Consider the following 23,587-nt stretch of genomic DNA (forward strand, 5'->3'; position numbering starts at 1 on the left):
TTTCTATGCAAAATGGCTAACTAAAACTGATCAGGAAGGGATTTTGCATTTGCTTTTAGATAAGCTGATGAAGGTGGTTTTGGCTTTTTCATTAGCCATTTTAACCAAAAAAAGTAGAATGGATAAACCACTGGAAATAAGAGCTTAATATCACACCGTTGAGAGATTGCACTTAAGCCATATGTGACATTTAGTATTGTAACAACTAACAACCAATAGGACCTTAACATAAACATGCAAAAATACAGGACAAATCCTCAACATACATGAGAAGGCCACACACTACATTCAACCATCTTTAATCTCACAAACTTATAATAAATACTTATTTATAATACATCATTAGTAAAAAGATATGGATTAACATGTGGATTCCTTCTGTTTCTTTGTTTTCCATTCCATCCCCTGTATCTTTAAATATCAGTACAGGTGTCGCAATAGAAATATCCAGCAAAAACTAGTAACAATTGAAGAGTTTAGTATATTATAGGGATTCATTGCTGCTGGCTGCTATAAAGATGGTTTTGAAATCAGAGAATGATGCACACCAAGTTCATTATGGGTCGCCATGTCCAGCAATATCATCATCACTAGAACCACTTTCTTCGTCACTGATGTCCTCATCGTTACACTCCCCTTCAAGTGTGGAATTGGTGATAGTCTCCTTCTTTGCATATCGCTCACAGTATTCTGTTTCCACAAATAAAAGTGGAACAGCTTATATTTGTAATTCCAGATATGACGTTCATTGCATTGCATAATTTAAGAAACATTCTCATGGATACATATATCTTAATTACGCTTAAATGGCTAAAGTGTAATTAAGATAGTTTGTGGGGAATAATCTAGGAAGAATCTTGTATCAGGGCCACAGGCAGAAAGTTGATGACACACCATTTGATGGGCCTTCTTCAGGAGATATGTAAATGAGCAAGATATATTAGACAGTCCAAATCATCTTATCAACCTAAATTTCATTTCACACAAAAATGTCATGAAAATACCCTCTTGGAAGGCCTCTATGCCACTGCAGAGTGACTTCCAATTTGCAAAGTTTTCAGATAGTCGTGATTCTTCCTTGAAGTTGGTTTGCAAAAAAACTCATGAGTATTGCAAAAAGAAAGGTAGATTAGATAGTAATAAAATTTTCACCTTTTACTTTCTGATCATACAGCTTCCGATCCTTCATCATCAATGCTCCAGCATCACGATTAAATGGGTGGGAAGGATTCGGATCAAGTAAGAGCTGTGGAAGGAAAACTTCAAACACATTTAACAGATCTGTGGCAGAAGAAATCATGGGTATATTATGTGAGGAATCCAAGTGAATCCAAAAGGTTTAGAGAGAAATAGAGAGAGAGTTTGCTGACTTCTGCAACAGTAAAAGCATACAAAAAGATTGGTCATGAAAATTGTTACACATTCCGACCAGGGAGGGAGACATGGGGACCATAACACATGAAAAGCTTGAATAGAGACAACTGTAGAAAATAACCTACACAATAGTTGAAGCTTTTACTCAAAAAAAAAAAAGGAATTGAAAATTGATGATTACCAAACGTTGGACTCCAAGATTGATTAATAACATCCAAGCACACAGAACCAGATCTGCAATTGGTGAAATAGAAAAACCAAAGTCAGCCTTCTTGATAACAATCTTAAAGAATATTACCAGCAGTCGTAGTGTTTCTAAATTGTAATAGAAGTTATAGAACTGAACTTTATATGACCAGTGTTCCAGCTGCTTTGTTCAAGCAGTTAAAATATTACTAGGGCAGAAGAGTTTAGTTGGAAATGATAAAAGATGAGACTGCTTTTTAAGGTATAAGTTGCTCACCGTTCATTAACATTTGGGTGGTATATCTTGTTCACAAATGCAATAGACGGAGACTTATATGGATAAGTGTCGGGAAGCCTAACATGGACTTTCCAAACCCCGCCTTCATAAAGGCCTGAAACAATCACAGTCATATAACACAGAGAATATAATATCAAAGAACAAAAATCTAAAAAACCAAAATGGCTTTTAAGAAAGGGGGAAAAAGGGAAAGCTCTCAGAGGAATCACTCAGTAAAATAGGAATGACAATGGTAGAAAAAACTGGATTTTCCTGAACCATTCTCTTCATAAACAGTGTCTCAAAAATCAACAAAACAAAAGAAAAATAAGGATCAAAACCTTATCAACAAGTTGAATTTAAATTTAATTTTCCATTATCTCTAAGCACCATGTAGCCCTGTATGTCTATTGACATCAACAGGAAGATAGTGGATAATGCACACTTTAGCTAAGGGTCATTGGACAACGTACACAAAGGTTTCAGGGTGGGATAGATATTAAGGATCTTTTGCTACTTACACGGAAAGCTATCGGATCTCTTTTCTCTGCTGTAAGATTTAAAAGCATACAGACCATAAAGTTTTCAAGGACTTGGCAAAATTAATATTCTTTAGGATTGATCAGCAAGCAAATTCTGAATTCATTCATAGAATTCAATATTAACATGCACCCACAAGGAGAGAGAAAGACACAGATCATATCCGTCTAAACAATTGCAATACAACACATCATGAGGACAAAGAAGAATAGGTAAGGGTAGTACTTTCTTTTGGACCATGGAATTCCACGTTAATTTCATTGAGTCCATCATTTATCATCTCCACAGTATAATCATGCATCATCCTGGACAGCATTAACACATGTGAGAGGTGCAGCAAATAATGATCATCACTCATAACTTCAGCATGTGAAAATGTAATTGTAATCTTGAAATAAAACTCATGATACAAGGCCAACTTGGTAAAGAGCATATAAATATATATCTTTGCATGGAGATTTAACAATATTGAGCAACTCACAAGTTCGTGACATCCATCTCTCTCCTCTTGCTTTGAGAAGACATCTTAGTTTTTATAAATTAAACTCCACAACCTGCTAGGATCCAACAAAGAAACTCATAGCTTTCCCAATTGTTGATTAAAGAATTAACTTCAATAAAACCAAACATACACTTGTGTTCAGCAATATTCAGAGATACAAAATCGTTGTACATAAAGTAGTCTGACGTACAGGAATATGCACATACCGGTTTTTGCAAAGACTTACAAGATGTAATATGAGATGGATAAGCAGGAACCGTATCAGAAACCTGAAATTTTGCTTTACAGCTAAAACTAGGAACAAGGAAGTCACATATCTGTTGATCTAAAGAAGAAAAAAAACACACAGCAAATCACAACATTTTATAAGAAGATCAGCTAAATCTGACTAAAAAATCAAAAAAATTCTTCGATAAACCACAGACATCACGAAACAATGACATATCAAATAGTTAAACTTGCACCATTAACACCCATTTTGTTAAACTTTCAAGATAGGAAATCCTACATTCAAAAGGATATTTGGATGATACCACAAAGGAAATCACCACTGTTAGGTTTTGTATTTGTGTTGGCAAATCCTAGTATCAAAACATGGGTCATTTGGATTGTAATTGATTATATTTACAGTTGAGACTGGTTCGAAATTTCATTCAAGGCTTGCATTTTATAAACACTTGCTCGAGTCTGCAAGTTCGGACGTTAAATAAGCAAAAACAAAAACTTAACTTGATTCTTGCTCGACAGTCGCTCGAGTGAGTTTACAAGAATTCTAATTTTGTTCTAAATGGGATTTCCTTGTTCAACCCAAATTATTCCCCTTCCTATAAATATCATGCTTTACACAATTTTTTATGTGAAAAGATAATAGAGAGGAAACCTGAAAAAGCTTAAGAGAGAGAGAGAGAGAGAGAGAGAGAGAGAGCTTATTCCTTTCTAACTTCTCTCCTTATTACCAAATTACTATGAAATCCTAAATTCTCTTTTGAGTGTTGGGGTCCGGCTAATGAGTTCATTAGAGCTGGACTTCCAGAGATCGAACTAGTTCGTTCGTGCCAAGTCACTTAAGAAGAAGGCCACTTTTTTGAAGCTGCCTTGGAGCGGATATCGAGTGTGTTACTCGTAGGATTACAAGTCTTGCTTTGAGTCTACAAAAATTTTGTGAATCCCGTGCATTATCTTTTTATTCACTGCACTTATATTTTGGATTTTTTTTTTATTGATTTTGTTTGGCTTGTGCCTCTCTTAATTTTAATTGGAAAAGTTTGTCTTGGAACATCTATCCAATCCCCTCTAGGTGTGTTTGTTTGGGTCTAAACCGTTTTTCAACCACTAACAGGCAAAATTAAAGGTAAGTGATGAAACAATGAAAATAACTTGAAGGCAGCACAAAACACTGATAGATGTTATAGGAAAAATGCTAATGAAACCATTATTGTGTCACCAATGGATGTATATAACAAAGGCAGACTATTATAAGAAATAACATGAAGAAAGTAGTAGAGGAAGAAAAAGGACGAACCATTCTCACAATAAGATTGAAATGCTACATCATCCAACTCCAAATCTAGTTCGTTTCTGAAAATGGACCTTTTGCATATGCAAAAAAACACAACTCCTGGATCAAGTAAAAAGTTTCTAAAACCATCTCTAACCAACATAGCAGTGAGAGTATAACTCAGATTTCTTCAAATGGCTTGCTTGCAGCCCAAAAACACTACTAGCCATAGAACTACCGGTTTCTCCGGCATAAAATCTGTTAAATATTTAGTGGATTAGATCTTGGTGGATTCCATAGCATGACTAACCTCAAAGTGGTATAGGGTTTAAGGACAAATATATTTAACATTATAGAATCCAGAACCATTTCCCTTCAAATGCCTCCGCATCAAGCTCAAACCAGTTATCTTCCTTCATAGAAGCATGTACCTATGTTATCATTTGGTCGTCACACAATATACATAGCCTATTTATGTTGTATCTTTAACAACAATTTAGCCCCTACGCAGCAAAATGATGCAGTAGCACACATTATCTGTCAAGGATCAATACAACAAACACCATGAATCAACACAACAATTGTATTCCTCTTTAAATTTCTATTCAAGGGCATGACAATGGGGCTATCAAAAGTAATTCTAAAAAAAATATTCAAAATACCTAAAAATAAATAAATTCAAAAAGACAATCACATTCATGTAACATAGGTAGAGTCAGCAAATGACAAAAGCTGTAATTTTAAATCAAAGAAGTTGGAGAAAAATTATGAAGTTGAGGAATATTGCTAAAAGGTTTGTAAAGTTTGAGGTTGGTAATGGGGAAAATATTCATCTTTGGCTGGATTCATGACATCCTTCTGGTATTTTGTTTGAGGTTTTTGGGTATAGGGCTATCTATGATGCTCAGAGTAGTGTGGAGGCTAAGCTCTCTTCTGACATCCTTAATGGTGACTGGTTTTGGAGACTGGCCAGGTCTGATGCACTAGTTGAGATCCAAGCTAGGCTTCCTCAGATAAGGATTGGTCCTCATGATAAGCCTTTATGGACTTCTTCTAGGAAAGGTACCTATGTTAGCTCAGAAACTTGGGAGCTTCTTAGCGAAAAGAAGGTGGAGATTGTTTGGTGGAAGATGGTGTTGTTTCCACATGCCATTCCCAAACATGCTTTCATTTTGTGGCTTGCTATGCAGAACAGGCTTATAACAGGTGATCAGTTGATCAGGTGGGGATATAATGGTGATGTTAAATGTCTTTTCGATCATAATCAAATGGAAAGCAGAAAACATATGTTTTTTGAATGTAGTTTCAGATATCGAATTTGGAAGTTTTGTATGCTTCGATGTAGAGTGCACAATCCTTCTGTAATTTGGGGTGAGATTATGCAGCTAGGCATCAGTCAATGGGGGAATAATGCTCTTAAAGGTATCCTCTGCCACCTGGTCTTAGGTTCTGTAGTTTACAACTTATGGCGCACAAGAAATGATATAAAACACTCCGGTCAACCAAGCACAGAGGAGCAGCTCTTGAAGAAAATCCTTTGGAAAGTGCAATCTAGACTAGCTAGGAAGGGGAAATTCCCTAAGACTAGAGAGAATCTGATTTTAGCCTCTTCATGGAATTTACCTGCAGATTTGTTGCTGTAGGTCTCTCTGCAGGTTTTTTGTAGTCTGGTTTGGTTTGTTGAGTGTGTTCTCTTTGAAAGCTGGTCCATCTTTTGGGAAGGCTTTCTGGTGGTGGTTTTATGTTTTGCTTGTAATTTTGCTGATTGCAAGCTGGTTTCTGCAGCTTTGTGTTTTTTCTAGTTTTGTTTTGGTTGGTTTTAAACCTCTGTGAGGTTGTGGTTTCGGCCTTATGAAAGGGCTTGTATATGGTGCTACTTTGTTGATTGGTTTGTTTGCTCTTAATGAAGTTTCTTATTCATCAAAAAAAAAAAAAAAAAAAAAAAAATTGCGTCAACTTGCTCGATTTCCCAGTGAAATGAGAAAGAACACTTATGGTACAATCTTTAATTTGCACTTCACAACAACAATTAAAGAATCAAATGGTCTCATGGGGCCATCAAGAAATGATCAGAAAAAGCTATAAGCAGTGTCTGATGCACAATGCAACCACCCAATTCACAACCACATGCTCCATCTGCACCAACAGAGAGATACAAGGGCCAAGCAGAAAAAAATTGAATCTTACTATAAAAAAAAACCATTTCAATCCCATATTCACATCAAATCTTCACATTCCATCACTTATATCAGCAAAGAACTAGCGCATTATGACTAACATGCTAAAAAAAATTTGACCAAAAAAGCAAAAAAATATAATCTGATTGGTTCCTGACAAAATCCGTGAAAATACAAAGAAAAGCTGTCTTACAGTATGCCACTCAATTTCAGTAGAGCAAATGCCACGGGATGAAGCTTCGCTTTCTGATCGGAGAAGTAAAGTCCCCAGAACCAAACGTGTCACGCGCGTGCCTTGTGATATCCGAAGAAAGCGAGCCACGTGGCTTTCATCCGTTAATCAGGAGTTAAGGCGCGTCAGTGTGTGCCGTTGAATTAGGATCTACTTCGTAATCTTCACCGAAAAAAATAAGTTAGTTATAATGAAAGATCATTTTTATTTCCTTAAAATACAAAAAGACAAAAATATTTTTTTTTTATAACTAATTGAATATTTTCCTATTCGAACTGTAGACCGTTGGGAAAGAAGACTCGAGAGAAGGACGTTTGAGGCATCAGTTCTTCATAATTTATTGAAGAATAAATTATTCATTGAGTCAATATTTTTTTAACATTATTAAAAATTGTCAATGATTTTTTAATGAAAAAAATATTATTAATAATTAAAAATTCTATTAACCTCTTTTGTAAGTTATTAAAAAAATTTGCTAATCACCTAAGATAAAAAAAAAAAAAAAATACAATTTTAAGGATAAATGGAGGTGGTTAATAACCACGGTCTATATATATATATATAATTTTTTCCACTAGAGCAATGATATCAAATGCATGCATGTATGTGTTTGAGTAGGATGCAGTGAGAAGACGGACTTGGAAGCAGTTGCTGCCACGAAAGTGGAGTAGATAACAGCAGAGTTACAAACTCAACTTCTGACGGCAAATTTAACCTTGTTGAGAGGATCAAAACCGGTTGGTGGTTAGCAATTAAAGACAATAACCGCTAATCGTAACCGCTTATACACTCTTACCTAAATGACGGGAAGATACCAGATTTGTTTAGCTATGTGAAGAGGTCTTTTTGTTAAAGGGAAAAATGGTTAGCCTAAGAGAACTAGCAACAGACATCCTATAACTTATTCCCTTTTTTATATATAGGAAAATTTTCAAAAAATCACAAAAAGTCACTTGTAGCAACTTCACTTTTGCTTTCTTATACATTATTTTAATATAAATATTTCTCTATACTCTCTCATCTCTCTTATTTTTGTTTTTCATTGAGAATTGTGTTGAAATTTTGTAAAAAATATGAGGGTAGATAGCGAACTTGTATTTTATAAAGAAATAATATTTTAAAGAAATGCTCGAGAGCCAAACAAATAAACCCAAAAAAATTTCCAAACTGACATGACAAGGGTTTTTAAATTTTTTTTTTAAAAAAAGAGAAAAGCTATAGTTCAATAAAAATACCATTTTTTGCCTATAAAAGTCTTAGGTGGCAAGAGGTCATAGGCTCCATCCGTAGTTGATGTGGCCCCACCCACTGATGGGCTATGACCTCTTGCCACCTAGGAATTTTATGGGCAAAAAATGGTCTTTTTATTGCACTATAGCATATCTCTTTTAAAAAATGCAATTCTCTCTCTCTTGTCTGCCACGTCAATTTAAAAAAAATTTTGAGTTCATTTGTTTGGCTCCCTAGCACTTCTCAATATTTTAATGGAATATGGAAACGTAATGAAAGTTATTGTAAAGTGTATTTTGATAGAGAATAAAAAAATAGTTTTGTTCTCTAAATTAAAAATAAAAAATAAAAAATAAAAAAACCTGCTGCTAGTATTTTAAAAAACAGCCAAGAGAGGCAACAATTTGGCAACCAGGTACGACAACCTTTCTCATAATATACTAGGTGTGAAAAGGCGGTTACGGTTAGCGGTTAATAAAATTTACTAACCGCCAAGGAGGTTAATAACCTTAATAACCACTAACCGCTTTTTAAATAAATTTAAAAAAAATAAATAAATAAATAAAAAGTTCAATTTTTTTTTTTTTTTTTAAAAAAAAGCCGTCGTTTATATGGTAATATGATAATACTACATATGACATCATTTCTAAATTTATATATATATATATATATATATATATATATATAAACACAAAAAGGAGGTTGTTTAATGTGTAGATATATATATGCAAAATCGATTCATGTGGTTGGTCTAAATTACAAATCACTCCCTATGGTATACAAAATAATTTATAGGTCCATGTAGTTGGCATAAATTACAAATCACTCTATGTAGTATAAAAAATAATTGATAAGTCCTCAGAGTAGGCCAAAATAACATTTTATTCCCTAAAGTCAATTTCTGTTAAGTAACTTAACAAAATCGGTTACTTTGTCACGTCATACTATTACAGTAAATTAACATAATCTCTTATATCCCTAAAAATTTACTCATTGCGTAACGCTCACTCATTTTCATCTTCCTCCCCTCGATTTGGGAGCATTTTGCGAGAATTTGACGGTCGCATTCTGTGAAGCGGCTGAGGAAAATGAAGATGAGGAAGGGTTACACACGTGGTAAATTTTTGGGGATATAAGAAATTATGTTAATTTACTATAGCAATAGTAGGTTAATTTACTGTAGTAGTATGATGTGAAGTAAGGGCTGATGTGTAATCTTAGTTGGTGTAAAAAATTCATGTAAAAAATCCTAATTGTTATTTTTGAGATGATCATTATTGAATTTTGATCTATTGGTAATTTTAAATACTACATCACATTTGGAAAGATTTTAGGAGGACTCTATAATATACATAAAGGCGGTTAATGGTTAGCGGTTAGCTGTTTTTTTAAAACCTAAAACCACTAACCGTAACCGTCTATACGATTAACAATTTTTCCTAATCGCCTTCAAAAGTAATTTGCGATTAGCGATTATTAACCGTCCGACTTTTCACTCCTAAAATGTACTCGGTAATCAAAATGAAGAAGGCATCAACAACATGCGGGTACAAGACAATCCCCTGTTCGAGAAACGGGGAGCCATCCAAAGCCCAAACCAGATGCATCCACCCCCCTCTGGCCATCTGTTATATTGATGGAATTGTTTTTTATAATGCACGACAAGCTTACATGAGTGGCCTATGATATTTGGAGAAAGACATTGGATTGCTTTTGTTATTACTATCTATGATACTTTGAAAGAAAAGCAACTACAAGAATCCTCCATCATTAATCCACAAAATTAAAAGTCTGCATATGAATAAACCAAAGACACTTGTTCTTTAAACGTGAGGTTGTGCTAATTTCAATTTCCTTGCAACATTCGTTTAAGAAAGAAGGTCATTTTCCCAATTAAAGTTTGAAAGCATTTTTTTAAAAAAAAGAAATTGAAAGAAACATTGTCAATTAAATTGTAGTTTGAATAAGGTATATAGACTTTTTTCTTTTTAAATCTACTATTGAATTTGTAAGGCTCACATGTGGTCCTGCATATTCAATAATAAATTACATAAAATTTAGAATAATTCACCACGTATTCCTCAGTGGATAAAAATTTCCTTCAAACCGGTCGGGAGGAAATATCATTCAACTCATTTAAAAAATGAGAAAAATGATCCTCTTAATTTCAAATCCCCTCCATTTCCTCGAATTAGTACATTTAGAAGGATAGTGTTGTCAAAACATTTAACCTCAAAAAAATTTGGACAATTTTGCCATTCTAAATGCACTAACTGGAGAAAATTGAGGGAATTTGAAATGGAGATGATCATTTTCCAAAATAGTGCTAAGTGTCTATAAGCATTTAAAATGCACATTAAAATTTTAAGGTTATTAATAGCAGTTTACTAACTAAAGTTAACTTTTTTTTTGGTTACACGTTAGACTAACGTTTTTTTTTTTCTTCTTATGGTTAGAACAAACGTTCATCGGCTTAAAAAAAAAAAAAAAAAAAAAAAAAAAAAGCTTAGAACTAACATTTAAAAGAAGGCCTAACGTTGGCTTAGAAAAAAATAAAAATAAAACTACAACATTAGATAACTCTATGTTAATGGGATAAATGAATAGTTTAAAATAAATAAATACAACTACTTTAGGTAACTCAATGTTAATGGGATATTCTAAACTCAGTGTTAATGGGATAAATGAATAGTTAAAAAATTAAAATTAAAATGTTAGATAACCCTCTATTAATGAGATAATTGAATAGAGATTAAAATTAATCAAATTACTATCCAAAACACGAAGACTCAGTTGTTAAAATATTAAGAAAAGTATATTAATATGATAGCAGTTTTCATGTATATGCCAAAAAATTCCGATCACATATGCCTTCTTCTCCTAAAGCAACAGTTTTTCAGCCGCATATGCAGAGAATTTGAGAAACAGAGAATGGAGAAAAAAAGTATGATTCTGTCATGACTCTTCAGCTTCACCTTCTTTAGGTTTACTAAAATTTTCTAACCTTGTTTAGATGTGAGAAAACAACGTTAGGTGTTCTTTTTCTCTAAAGGATTTTTTTTTAAGCCAACGTTAGGTCTTCTTTTAAACGTTAATTCTGACCATAAGAAGAAGAAAAAGAAAAAAAAAAAAAAGTTAAACTTGGTTTGTAAATTATTATTAATGACCTTAAAAATTTTAATGTGTTTTTTAAATGCTTATAGACACTTTGCATAATTTTAAATGGGTTGAAGAATATTTCCTCCAGACTGGATTGAAGGAAGTTTTTGTCCTTCAATACATCCCAGATTTGAAATTCTCTCTCGCGTTGCATACTAATTCGTGGTTCTTTCTTCCCCCTCACCTTTACCATGCAAGATTGAATTTTTAATTACATCGTCAGAAACCTCTTATGAGCAATTAAAGGTGCTCTCAACTCTTACAAACACAAGGTGTTTTTTTTTTTTTTTTTTTAATTGAATAAAGGAAAAGGCTATATGGGAGGGTTTTTTCCACCTCTGGTCCGAATGGAAGAGAGAATGAGAGACCGTATGAGAATGCTTTCAAAAACAAGATTGGAAGCGGCCTACTTTGCTAAAGCATGTGCACGAAAGTTGGCACATCTAAACACTTTCAAAGCATTCCAGCTAAAAAAGGGTGATAAAGTAATACTAATGTTAGAAATACAATTTGCAAAGGACCAAGAAGAGAAGAGGGAATGTTTGATAATGTAATATAGTGTATGTAACATTATATCACTCTATGTTTGTTCCCTGGCCTTTCTTTTACTGGCAGGTGGAGTTAGTTGACGATGCTTTTTTGTTTCACTGTAGGTGGTGGAGAAGCAGAGGGACAGGCAGTTGATAGTGGTTTTCCACATAACCCAGGATTACCCAAAAAGCTGTCTGCAGTGAAAAGGCCATGGACATCAGGAATTGGACCGCTGAAATTATTGTTGGAGACGTTGAATTGATCAAAGTTGGAGAAATCAAAGTTGGGTATTCCTCCACGCAGATTATTATTCTGAGCTAGAAAGTTTCTGAGCCCTGAAATCCGAGGCAGATCAGGAAGCTCACCAGAGAAGTTATTGTCAGATATCTCCAGCCTCTTCAAGTTACCCAAATGTGAGAGAGAATCAGGAAGGCTACCAGAGAAGTTGATCCCACTTAAGTACAAGTGAGTCAGCTGCTTACATGTTCCTATCTCTTCTCCTATTGTTCCATGTATTGTGTTGTCTTTCAGGCTGAGAATAAGCAGATCCTTCGCCATGCAAACAGAACTGGCATAAAAAACTCCACTGAGACTGGATTTTTTAATACCTATTTGCCACACAGAATTACTGTGCGGATAACAACTCACTCCAGCCCAGTTGCAATGATCTGAAGTCATGTTCCAACCCCAGTTGCCATCTCTTTGTGCATTTCCTCCTGGTGAGAGTTTGTCCATGAATTGAACAACGCCTGCTTCACCTCCTCCTCTTGTGAAATTGCCATTGGAGTGATGACAAGGATCAAAATGGGGAGTACCCAGATGGGAATTCTGTCCATCTTCCTATGGGAGAGTTCAGATTTTTGTGCAAATGGCTCTATGCTTTCCTTATTTATCAAGTGGGATTGGCTAATTGTAATGGCAGAACAAGAAGAAAGTGTAAGAGGCTGATTAAGGTTATAATGTGACTTGCAGTAAGTACTCATAGAAAGGAGCCAAAAGACATAAAAGTGGCGTCTAGAATGATCGATCAGGAGCCAGTGCTTTGAAAGAGTCACATTTTGAATGCCATGTCCTTCTATGTTGGCTTCTCGATATCAATAGATACACGATACTTAGGATTGTAAAAAGTAAATATCAAAGAGACATGCCTGCTTCAATGAAGCAAAAGTCATTCGGATTTCGGCAGTGAATAAAGAATCAAGATGGCCTTCTCAGAATGGTAAAATTTGTCTCAACTGTTAAACAAATGCACATACAATGAAGGAAATTTGCGATATATATTATATAACCAAGAATTGCTTTACCTTCTCTGAGATCGACCAGTAATCTGAGATGAGCCAACAGTAATCAAAGAGACATGCCTGCTTCAATGAAGCAAAACTCATTCGGATTTCGGCAGTGAATAAAGAATCAAGATGGCCTTCTCAGAATGGTAAAATTTGTCTCAACTGTTAAACAAATGCACATACAATGAAGGAAATTTGCGATATATATTATATAACCAAGAATTGCTTTACCTTCTCTGAGATCGACCAGTAATCTGAGATGAGCCAACAATACCAGGCAATGCCTTTTACTACAAAGTATTTTACACAAGGCAGTGGCGGAGTTAGACATTTCATATTGGGGGTGCCGCGCGCCAAAAAATTTTTGGCGTCCTAAAAGTTTTTTCCACCCTAAAAATTTGGTAATTCACACAATATATGCATCACAAAAAAATATCTATAAAAGTTCATAAATGTATACTTAAATTGATATATTAGAAATATAACATGTCGGCACTATATCAGAAAGACAGAAATACAAAAAAAAAAAGTGTCTAGAACTGCACTTTACGGTCTCTTAGAAGTACAAAATATCAAGTATCGAATCTAAATCGAAGCTCTCAGCAATTTCCATTTCAATATAGAGAACAAAATTATTTGCAAAAAAAATCATCCTCAATTTTGTTGTAAAGTCATATTTTAACAATTTTCATTACTGAAAATGCTCGTTTGGTAGTTGCTGTAGACACTGGAAGAGTCAAAATAAGACGAATTAATCTATCAATAGGATAGTTTGTCTTTGATTTTTTTGTCTTGCCAATCCTTGGCATAATTCTGCAATGGAAGACAAATTTTGTAATGTTGGATCAACAAGCACATATATCTCAAATTAATTTTGTCATACTTAGAAAAATCTAAGAGAATAATACTTCTCCGTAATCATACATATATCGTCAATTTTAAATAATTTATAAGCATTTTTTTGGATCCAAAGCTGTAAGTGTCAAAAGTTCCAAAGCTGACCAGTGACTGCTGCAAAATTAATTGGGTTGAGTTCTTCATCCTGGAAACCAATAAACGACTTGAAACCTTTTGTAGCGAAGGAGAATTTTTTGCCAACTGTGCCACTTTAATTTATTGGAGAAAATTACTAAAAACCTCTTCTATGTGCTTTATATCCAAGAATATTTGTCTTCCATTTTCATTTTGCCTTCAAAAGAGGTCTGAAACCTCACGTTAGGCTCAGATGGGGGTGCTAGGAAAAAAAAAAAAAAATTTAAATCTCACGGCACCCTCAAAGAGCAACGTGGCTCCGCCACTGACACAAGGGTTAAATACTAAATACCATCATGGGGTTTAGTTGCATTATTTTTTTCCCCCTAGGGTTTGATTTTTATGACAGGAGGTCTCTATGATTTTGATAATAGACCAAATTAGTCCTTCTGGCAGTTGACTTAACGGAACTCCACGTGGACTAATCAAATGTTGACATGTGGCACATACTTAATTTTTTTAAAAAATTAAAAAAATCTATGTAAAAAATAAAATAAAAAATAAAAAAACATTGGGGTTGGCCGAAACCACCCCCAGTGGGTACTGGGGGTGGCTCGAATGGCCAAGAGCCACCCCCAATATATATATATAATTTAAAAAAAATTTAAGTAGGTGTCACGTGTCAACATTTGATTGGTCTATGTGGAGTTCTGTCAAGTTAACTAACGGTTGACAGGAGGATTAGTTTGGTCTATTCTCAAAACCATAGAGACCTCCAGTGATAAAAATCAAACCCTAAGAGAGAAAAAAATAAAGTAAGTAAACCCCAGGAAAATATTTAGTATTTAACCCTTTACACAAATAGCTCAAGCTGCAATTGAACCGCAACCTCCCTCTCTCACAAATTAATTGCTACAATCTCTCTCTAGAACAGGCCAATTTGATGGGTTTTGAAGCTTAAGACGATAAATTTAAGTGAAACATTTTCTTATGTTATAATATTAATTGAATAAAATATATTTTAATTTTTATATTTTATTATATTTTTTACTTAAAAATTATTATTCTCTTTTCTTGGGATGCAAAATTACCAATTATGTTAAAATATAAATTAAAAATTAAATCCATTTATTCCTATTAATTTAAGCTAAGTAGTGTTTTAAAAACTAAGTTTTTATTTTGATTTTGATAATTTGAGAGAGAGATCGTTAGATTTTGATTTTTAGATTTGTGTATATATGTGTGTGGTGTGGGAGACTTTGGTGTCTCAGTAAATTTTCTTTATGGCCTCATAAACAATATAAATTATTTAATGGATGTGCCTTGCAAGGAAAACAATTAAATATTTTTTTTTGTTTTTTTTTTTTTAATTTATAAAAGTATTTTTATCTTATTGACAAAAATTTAGAGCAATTTTTATCTTTTTCCTGACCTTTAGGGGATATTGTCAATTTTTTTTGGTAATTTGGGAGACATTGTCCCAATTAAAGTTTGAAAGCATTTTTTTTTTAAAAAAAAGTTTGAAAGAAACATTGTCAATTAAATGGTAGTTTAAAGAAGATATGTAGATTTTTTCCTTTTTAAATCTACTATTGAATTTGTAAGCCTCACATGTGGTCCTATAGATTCAAAAATAAATTAGATAAAATTTAGAAAAATTCACCACCTATTCCTCAATGGACAGAAATTTCATTCAAACCGATATGGAGAAAATATCTTTTAGCCCATTTAAAATGGTACCAAGTGTCTATAAACATTTAAAATACACATTAAATTTTTAAGGTCATTAATAGCAGTTTACTAAGGTTAACTTTTTTTTTTTTTGAACATGTCCACACAAGAGGGGAGATTCGAACTAGTGACCTTCGCTTCATAAGGCGTGGTCCTCAGCCCATTAAGCTACCCCTTGGAACTTTTTTTTTTTTTTTTTTTCTTATGGTTAGAACTAACGTTTAAATGAAGACCTATTGTTGGCTTAGGAAAAAAAAAAATACAACAACATTAGATAACTCTATGTTAATGGGATAAATGAATAGTTTAAAATAAAAAATACAACAACTTTAGATAACTCAATGTTAATGGGATAAATTAATAGTTTAAAAAAAATTCAAAATGTTAGATAACTATCTGTTAATGAGATAAGTGAATAGAGATTAAAATTAATTAAATTATTATCTAAAACATGAATACTCAGTTGTTAAAATATCAAGAAAAGTACATTAATATTATAGCAGTTTTCACATATATGCCAAAAAATTCCAATCACATATGCCTTCTTCTCCTAAAGCAAGAGTCTTTCAGCCGCATATGCAAAGAATTTGAGAAATAGAGAATGGAGAAAAAGGTATGCTTCTGTCATGACTCTTTAACTTCACCTTGTTTAGGTTTACTAAATTTTTCTAACCTTGTTTAGATGTGAGAAAACAACGTTAGGTGTTCTTTTTCTCCAAGTTTTTTTTTTTTTTAGCCGACGTTAGGTATTTGTTTAAACGTTAGTTCTGACCATAAAAAAAAAAAAAAGTAAAAAAAAATAATAATAAAAAAGGTTAACCTTAGATTGTAAACTGCTATTAATGACCTTAAAAATTTTAATGTGATTTTTAAATGCTTATAGACACTTTGCACCATTTTAAATGAGTTGAAGAATTTCAAAAAAAAAAAAAAAAAAGAGTTGGAGAATATTTCTTCCGTACTAGATTTGAGGAAATTTTTGTCCTTCAATATATCCCTGATTTGAAATACTCTCTCGCATTGCATACTAATTCGTGGTTCTTTCTTCCCCCTCACCCTTACCATGCAAGATTGAATTTTCAATTACATCATCAGAAACCTCTTTTACCCGGTGTTGATTTATGTGTGCAACAATTTTCAATTCATCCTTCTTTTTTTCACTGGAATTTTTCTTCACTCTCTCTCTCTCTCTCTCTTACAAGGTAGACAACTAGAATTAGAAGCCAACTGCCTATGACCTATGAGGCCAGGGCAGAACTAGAAAAATAATTTTGAAGGGTTCAAAACTAAAAAAAATAAATTTTTTTTATTTTATTTTGAAATAATTTTGCAAAGGAATAATTAATTTTGATGGTCTTACCATTTCCTATTTCCTATTGGAGTGTTTGTTAGGTCCTTAACATAAACATACAAAAATACTTGCACCAACCTCAACATACATAAGAAGATAAGCTGGCCAAAGAACTAACAAATACTTGGTTATAAGAAAACATAAGTAAAAAAATATGGATTAACTTGTGGATTCCTTATGTTTCTTTGTTTTCCATTTCATCCCCTGTATCTTTAAATATCAGTACAGGTGTCACAATGGAAATATCCGGCATCAATCATGATTCTACAAGCAAATAGCATAGCATCATACAACCATGATTCTTCTACAAGCAAATAATAGAACATCATACAACTAGTAACAATTGAAGAGTTTAGTATATTATAGGATTTCATTGCTGCTGGCTGCTATAAAGATGGTTTTAAAATCAGAGAATGAAGCACACCCGGTTCATTATGGGTCGGCATGTCCAGCAATATCATCGTCGCTAGAACCACTTTCTTCGTCACTAATGTCCTCATCGCTACTCTCCATTTCAGCTGTGGGATTGGTGATAGCCTCCTTCTTTGCATATCGCTCACAGTATTCTGTTACAAATAAAAGTGGAATCGTTACATGATTCCAGATATGGCATTCACTGTATAATTGAGAGTAATCCCCAAATACACCACCCCACCCGCTAAAATCAGGATGTCCAACTCTATGGCTCATCCCAAGCCTGTCCATTGACCACTAGTAGGTTGCACCCTTAGGGGTTAGGAAGCATACATTTTAATGATACTTAAATGACTAAAGGATTCCCCCTCTCCTATTCTTTGAACTAGGAAGTGCCAACTTATTGTGGAATATAAATTCAATATTGAAGTTCTTGGATATTAAAATAGTTAATGAAACAATAAAAATCTCGGAAGGATCTTGTATCAGGGCCACAGGCAGAAAGTTGCTGATACACCTTTTGATGGGCCTTCGTCAGGAGATTTGTAGTCAGACCACCATATTTGTCTACTTTTTATGTTCTTTCTCTTATACTAATTAAATGAACAAGATATATTAGACAGTCCTAAATCATCCTATCAGCCTAAATTTCATTTCACACAAAAAATGTCATGTATTACCCTCTAGGAAGCCCTCTGTGCCACTGCATAGTGATTCCAAATTGCAAAATTTCAGATATTCCTTGAAGTTGGTTTGCAAGAAAACTGAGTATTGCAAAAAGAAAGATTAGATAGTAATCAAATTTTCACCTTTTACTTTCTGATCATACTGCTTTCGATCCTTCATCATCAATGATGCGGCATCACCATTAAGTGGGTCGGAAGGATTTGGATAAAGCAAGAGTTGTGGAAGGAAAACTTCAAATACATTTAACAGATCTGTGGAAGCAGAAACCATGGGTATATTATATGAGGAATCCAACTGAATCCAGAACGTATAGAGAGAAATAAAGAGAGATAGTTTGATGACTTGTGCAAGAGTAAAAGAATACAAAAAGATTGTTCATGAACATTGTAACAGATTCCAACCAGGGAAGGAGAAAATGGGGACCATAACACATGAAAACAATGAACAAAGACACCTGTAGAAAATAACCTACACAATAGTTGAAGCTTTTACTCAAAAAAAAAAAGAAGTTGATAATTGATGATTACCAAACATTGGACTCCAAGATTGATTAATAACATCCAAGCACACAGAACCAGATCTGCAATTGGTGAAATAAAAAAACCAGAGTCAGCCTTCTTGACAACAATCTTAAAAGAATATTACCAGAAGTCAGTTTTCAACTGTTTATGGAAAAAATCAGCAAAGCAATCATATTGTCATTAGTAGATGCTTCTCAAGAAGTAGCTAGCCAGCGTGTTTTAAATTGTAATAGAACTGATCTTTATACGACCAAGTCTTCCATCTGCTTTGTTCAAGCAGTTAAAATATTACTAGGGCAGAAGAGTTTAGTTGGAAATGATAAGAGATGAGATTGCTTTTTAAGATATAAGTTGCTCACAGCTCATCAACATTTGGGTGGTATATCTTGTTCACAAACCCAATAGAAGGAGACTTGTATGGATAAGCATCAGGAAGCTCAACACGGATTTTCCAAACCCCGCCTTCATAAAGGCCTGAAACCATCACAGTCATATAAGGATCAAAACCTTATCAAGAATTTGAAATTAAATTAAATTTTCCATTATCTCTAAGCATCATGTAGCCCTGTATGTCTATGGCCATCAACAACAGGACGATAATGGCTAATGCACACATTAAGTAACGGTCATTGGACAAGGAACACAAAGGTTTCCTGGTGAGATAGATATTAAGGATCTTTAGCAACTTATAAGGAAAGGTCATCTATTTTCTCCTGTAATATTTAAACGCATACAGACCATAAAGTTTTCAAGGACTTGGCCAAATTAATATTCCTTAGGATTGATCAGCAAGTAAATTCTGAATTCATTCATAGAATTCAATCTTACTATGCACCCACAAGGTGGGGGTGGGGGGGAAGGGGGAGAGAGAGAGAGAGAGACCATATCAAAACAATTGCAGAAGTACAACACATGATGAGGACATAGAAGCATGAGTAAGGGTAGTACTTTCTTTTGGACCATGGAATTCCACATTGAATTCATTGAGTCCATCATTTATCGTCTCCACAGTATAATCACTCATCATCCTGGACAGCATTAACACATGTGAGAGGTGCCACAATGATGATCATCACTCATAACTTCAGCAAGTGAAAATGTAATTGTAATCCTGAAATAAAACTCATGATACAAGGCCAACTTGGTAAAGAGCATAAATATAACTTCACAAGGAGATTTAACAATATTGAGCAACTCACAACTTCATGACATCCATCTCTCTCCTCTTGCTTGGAGAAGACATCTTAGTTTCTATAAACTAAAACTCCCCAACCTGCTAGGATCCAACAAAGAAACTCAGAGCTTCTCCAATTGTTTATTAAAGAATTAACTTCAATAAAATTAAACATACACTTGTGTTCAGCAATATTCGGAGATACAAAATGGTTGAACATAGAATAGTCTAACGTACGAGAATAAGCACATACCGGTCTTTGCAAAGATTCACAAGATGTTCTAGAGATGGAAAAGCAGGAACTGAAGTATCAGAAACCTCAAATTTTGCTCAACAGCTTAAACTAGGAACAAGGAAGTCACATATCTGTAGATCCAAAGAAAAAGAAAAAAAATCAGCAAATCAAGACATTATAAGAAGATCAGTTAAATCTGCTTAAAAAAACAGAATTTTCTTCAATAAACCACGGACATCACAAAACAGTGCCATATCAAATAGTTAAAATTCCACCATTAATGCCTTCATTTTGTTAAACTTTCAAGATGGGCAAGTCTACAGTCAGAAGGATATCACAAAGGAAATCACCATTGTTAGGTTTTTGTATTTGTGTCGGCAAATCCCAGTGTCAAAACATGGGTGATTTAGACTGTAATTGATAGTATTGAGTTAGAGTTGAGTAAGAGATGAGTCTGGTTTGAAATTTGGTTCAAAGCCTGTACTTTATGAAGACTCGCTTGACCCACACTAGAGTATGCAAGTTCAGAGGTTAAACAAGCAAAAACAAAAACTTTGCTCGACTCTCGCTTGAGAAAGACCAAATAGAAACTTTGCTCAACTTTTGCTCAAAAGTCGCTCGAGTGAGTTTACGGGAATTCTAATTTTGTTTTAAATAGGATTCCTTGTTTAATCCAAATTGTTTCCCTACCTATAAATATTATGCTTTACACAATTTTTTAAGTCAAGAGAGAGAGAGAGAGTGAGAGAGAGAGAGTATTCCTTTCTTGAGCTTAACCTTTCTTGCTTCTCTCCTTATTATCAAACCACTATAAAATATTCTTTATGAGCCTTGGGGTTTGGCTGATAAGTTCATTAGAGCAAGAGTTCTAGAGCTCAAACGAGTTAGTTCGTGGCAAGTCACAATAGAAGAAGGCCAAGGTATTGGACCTACTTTGGAGTGGAGATCGAGTGCGTTACTCGTAGGTTTACAAGCCTTGCTTTGAGTCTACAAAGATTTTATGAGTATTTAAACAAGATGTAATACTTTTCACCTATAGTGAAATTTGTTGTGGCTGAGTGCCTTTAGAGTGGTTTTTCTTTTGAAGAGCTCTTCAAAAATTTTCCTTGAACAAATATATCTAGCATTATATAATCTAGAACCATTGCCCTTCAAATGCCTCCATATCAAGTTCAAACTAGTTATCTTCCTTTCATAAGAGCATGTACCTATATTATTATTTGGTCGTCACACATTATATATTAGCCTATTTATGTTGTCTATTTAACAAACAACTATTTAGCCCCTATGCAGCAAAATGATGCAGTAGCACACGTTATCTGTCAAGGATCATTCCAAAAACTCCATGGATCACCAAGTGTATTCCTCTTTTAATTTCCAATCAAGGGCATGACAATAAGGCTATCAAAAGTAATACTAAAAGAATATTCAAAAAGACAATTACATTCATGTAACATATGTAGAGTCAAAATCTGTAATTTTAAATCAAAAAAGTTGAAATTGCCTCAACTTGCTCGATTTCCGATTCCCACTGAAATGAGAAATAACACTCATGATACAATATATCTTTTCACATTACAATAACAATTAAAGAATCAAACGGTCTCATGGGCCATCAAGAAATGATCCGAAAAGGCAATAAGTAGTGTCTGATGCACAATGCAACCACTCAATTCACAACCACATGCTCCATCTGCACCAACAGAGATACAAGGGCCAAACAGCAAAACTTGAATCTTTCTATTAAAAAAAAAAACCATTTCAGTCCAATATTCAAATAAAATCTTCAGATTCCATCAGTTATATATATCAGCAAACAACTAGCGCATTATGACTAATACGTTAAAATTTAAAAAAGAAACAAAATAAGTTGGTGGAGGTATATTTATCATCAAAGCCAACAGTTCCATAAATTTCTAAGATTATACACAAACTGCTCTCACAACAAGATCTATGGACTACCCATAAGAAAATCCAGAGATACCCAATATACAATATTGCACCATTTGATTGGTTCCTGCCAAAATGCGCGAAAATACAAAGAGAAACTATCTTACAATTTGCCACTCAATTTCAGTAGAGCAAATGCCACGGGTTGAAGCTTGGCTTTCTGATCGGAAAGGAAAAGTCCCCAGAACCAAACAAAAAAAGAGATGGGAAAATGGGAAATTTCATAAGCAAAATTGACGGTAACACATTTATTATATATACACAGAGGAAGAGAGAGAGAGAGTAGGGGTTGAGTTTCGACAGGTTCAGAGCCACGCGTTGGAAACGCAGTAATGCACGTGGCCACAAGCTTTGCGGTAGTCTAATTAGTTCGTGGTTGTATGATTTAGGTCTACGTCATTTTGGTTTAAGTAAGAATTAGCTTTACTACTCTCCTCTTTTATTATCATTATTACTATTATTATTATTTTTATATTTGCTTGTAAAATTATTAAAACGGCATTAACCCATGACTAGCGAGAGAGCCTTCGACCGTCAAGTTAATAATTTTGTCGCATTATAAGAGAGAGAGTTTTTTATTTTAAGCTCCTTTAAAGTATTTTGGGCTTTTATAACAGTAGACTTTTACTTTAACTGGATTTTGGGATTTATTTTCAATACCCATCAATTTGGTTCAAGACAAAAATTATTTTGTGGCTTTGTATGGCCTTCATTAAGATGGGTTTGGCCAGCATAGTAGTGATGATGTTAGATTTTGTATGTTTATATGTTGTTATTTTAATAACAGTATGTATGTTATAGTTTAAGCAACGGTCAAGATTAAATATCTAAAAATCTCTTTTCATTTTCTCTCTCCTATTAACAACTTTTAAAAGTAATGCAACTTTGAGATTCAATCTTAACTGTTGCTTAAACTATAGTACACATACTGTTATTTTAATAAAAACATGTATGTCAGATCCTATATTCGAATTGGTTTACGAGTTACTTGTAAAATTATTGAAACAGTTTTACCTTGCGGGCTGCAGCTAGCGAGAGAGCCTTTGACGGTCAAGTCAATAATTTTGTCTCGGTATGAAGAGAGAGAAGGTCTTTTATTTTAAGCTCCCTTAGAGTATTTGGGCTTTTGTAGGAGTAGGCTTTTAAATTCGGCTGAATCTTGGACCTGGGCTTATTTTCTACACCCATCAATTTGGTTTAGTCTCTTCTTCTCTTTCTAAGTCAAATTTTCTTTTACGATTTTTTTTTTTGAAATGCATATATACATGTAACAATTACCAACGATCAAATTTATATAATTAATTATGTTTTTTTCCCACTAACAACGATATTAATTCAATGAAACCCCAACGGTGATCCTAAAGCGAACGAATGTACAAAAGTTCTTTGCTTTCGAGTTCTTGCATGTTACAGATTTATTTGAACATATTTTATGATTTGGACTCATTCTCATCTCTAATACATAATTATTGATATTGTAAATCAAAAGTAATGCGGAATTAAAATAAGAAGCATGTAAGTAGTAAATAATATAGACACAAATATTTTGGTGACGAAGAG

At 33.8% G+C, this 23,587-nt stretch overlaps 3 protein-coding genes across 12 annotated transcripts; 1 reads left to right on the forward strand and 2 right to left on the reverse strand.

Moving 5' to 3' along the window:
• Positions 1-263: 263 nt before the first annotated feature.
• LOC132173794 (ubiquitin-conjugating enzyme E2 5) lies at positions 264-6,854 on the reverse strand. Of its 8 annotated transcripts, none has more exons than XM_088514253.1 (7): positions 6,748-6,854; positions 2,859-3,204; positions 2,603-2,682; positions 1,838-1,952; positions 1,556-1,608; positions 1,153-1,281; positions 264-690 (listed from the first exon to the last, which is right to left on the reverse strand). In XM_088514253.1, exons 2-7 carry the CDS (start codon positions 2,900-2,902, stop codon positions 557-559), a joined length of 555 nt encoding a protein of 184 aa, XP_088370379.1. In that variant the 5' UTR covers positions 2,903-3,204; positions 6,748-6,854; the 3' UTR covers positions 264-556. The 8 variants fall into 8 exon arrangements, with proteins under 8 accessions (XP_088370379.1, XP_088370385.1, XP_088370386.1 ...); XM_088514259.1 differs by having other exon boundaries at positions 2,859-2,931; positions 6,748-6,850; XM_088514260.1 differs by having other exon boundaries at positions 2,859-2,934; positions 6,748-6,843.
• Positions 5,145-6,020, forward strand: LOC132173556 (uncharacterized). The gene is made up of 2 exons (XM_059585072.2): positions 5,145-5,170; positions 5,267-6,020. Exons 1-2 carry the CDS (start codon positions 5,145-5,147, stop codon positions 6,018-6,020), a joined length of 780 nt encoding a protein of 259 aa, XP_059441055.2.
• Positions 6,855-17,189: 10,335 nt separating the features above from the next.
• LOC132173792 (ubiquitin-conjugating enzyme E2-23 kDa) lies at positions 17,190-22,301 on the reverse strand. 3 transcript variants are annotated; one of them, XM_088514261.1, is made up of 9 exons: positions 22,135-22,298; positions 21,522-21,817; positions 20,096-20,208; positions 19,868-19,941; positions 19,617-19,696; positions 19,028-19,142; positions 18,675-18,727; positions 18,270-18,398; positions 17,190-17,612 (listed from the first exon to the last, which is right to left on the reverse strand). In XM_088514261.1, exons 4-9 carry the CDS (start codon positions 19,909-19,911, stop codon positions 17,479-17,481), a joined length of 555 nt encoding a protein of 184 aa, XP_088370387.1. In that variant the 5' UTR covers positions 19,912-19,941; positions 20,096-20,208; positions 21,522-21,817; positions 22,135-22,298; the 3' UTR covers positions 17,190-17,478. The 3 variants fall into 3 exon arrangements, with proteins under 3 accessions (XP_088370387.1, XP_059441382.2, XP_059441381.2); XM_059585399.2 differs by lacking the exon at positions 21,522-21,817 and having other exon boundaries at positions 19,868-19,944; positions 22,135-22,301; XM_059585398.2 differs by lacking the exon at positions 21,522-21,817.
• Positions 22,302-23,587: the final 1,286 nt, after the last annotated feature.

The sequence above is a fragment of the Corylus avellana genome, chromosome 3 (assembly GCF_965113065.1).
Source record: "Corylus avellana chromosome 3, dhCorAvel1.hap1.2, whole genome shotgun sequence".
Classification (NCBI taxonomy): Eukaryota; Viridiplantae; Streptophyta; class Magnoliopsida; order Fagales; family Betulaceae; genus Corylus; species Corylus avellana.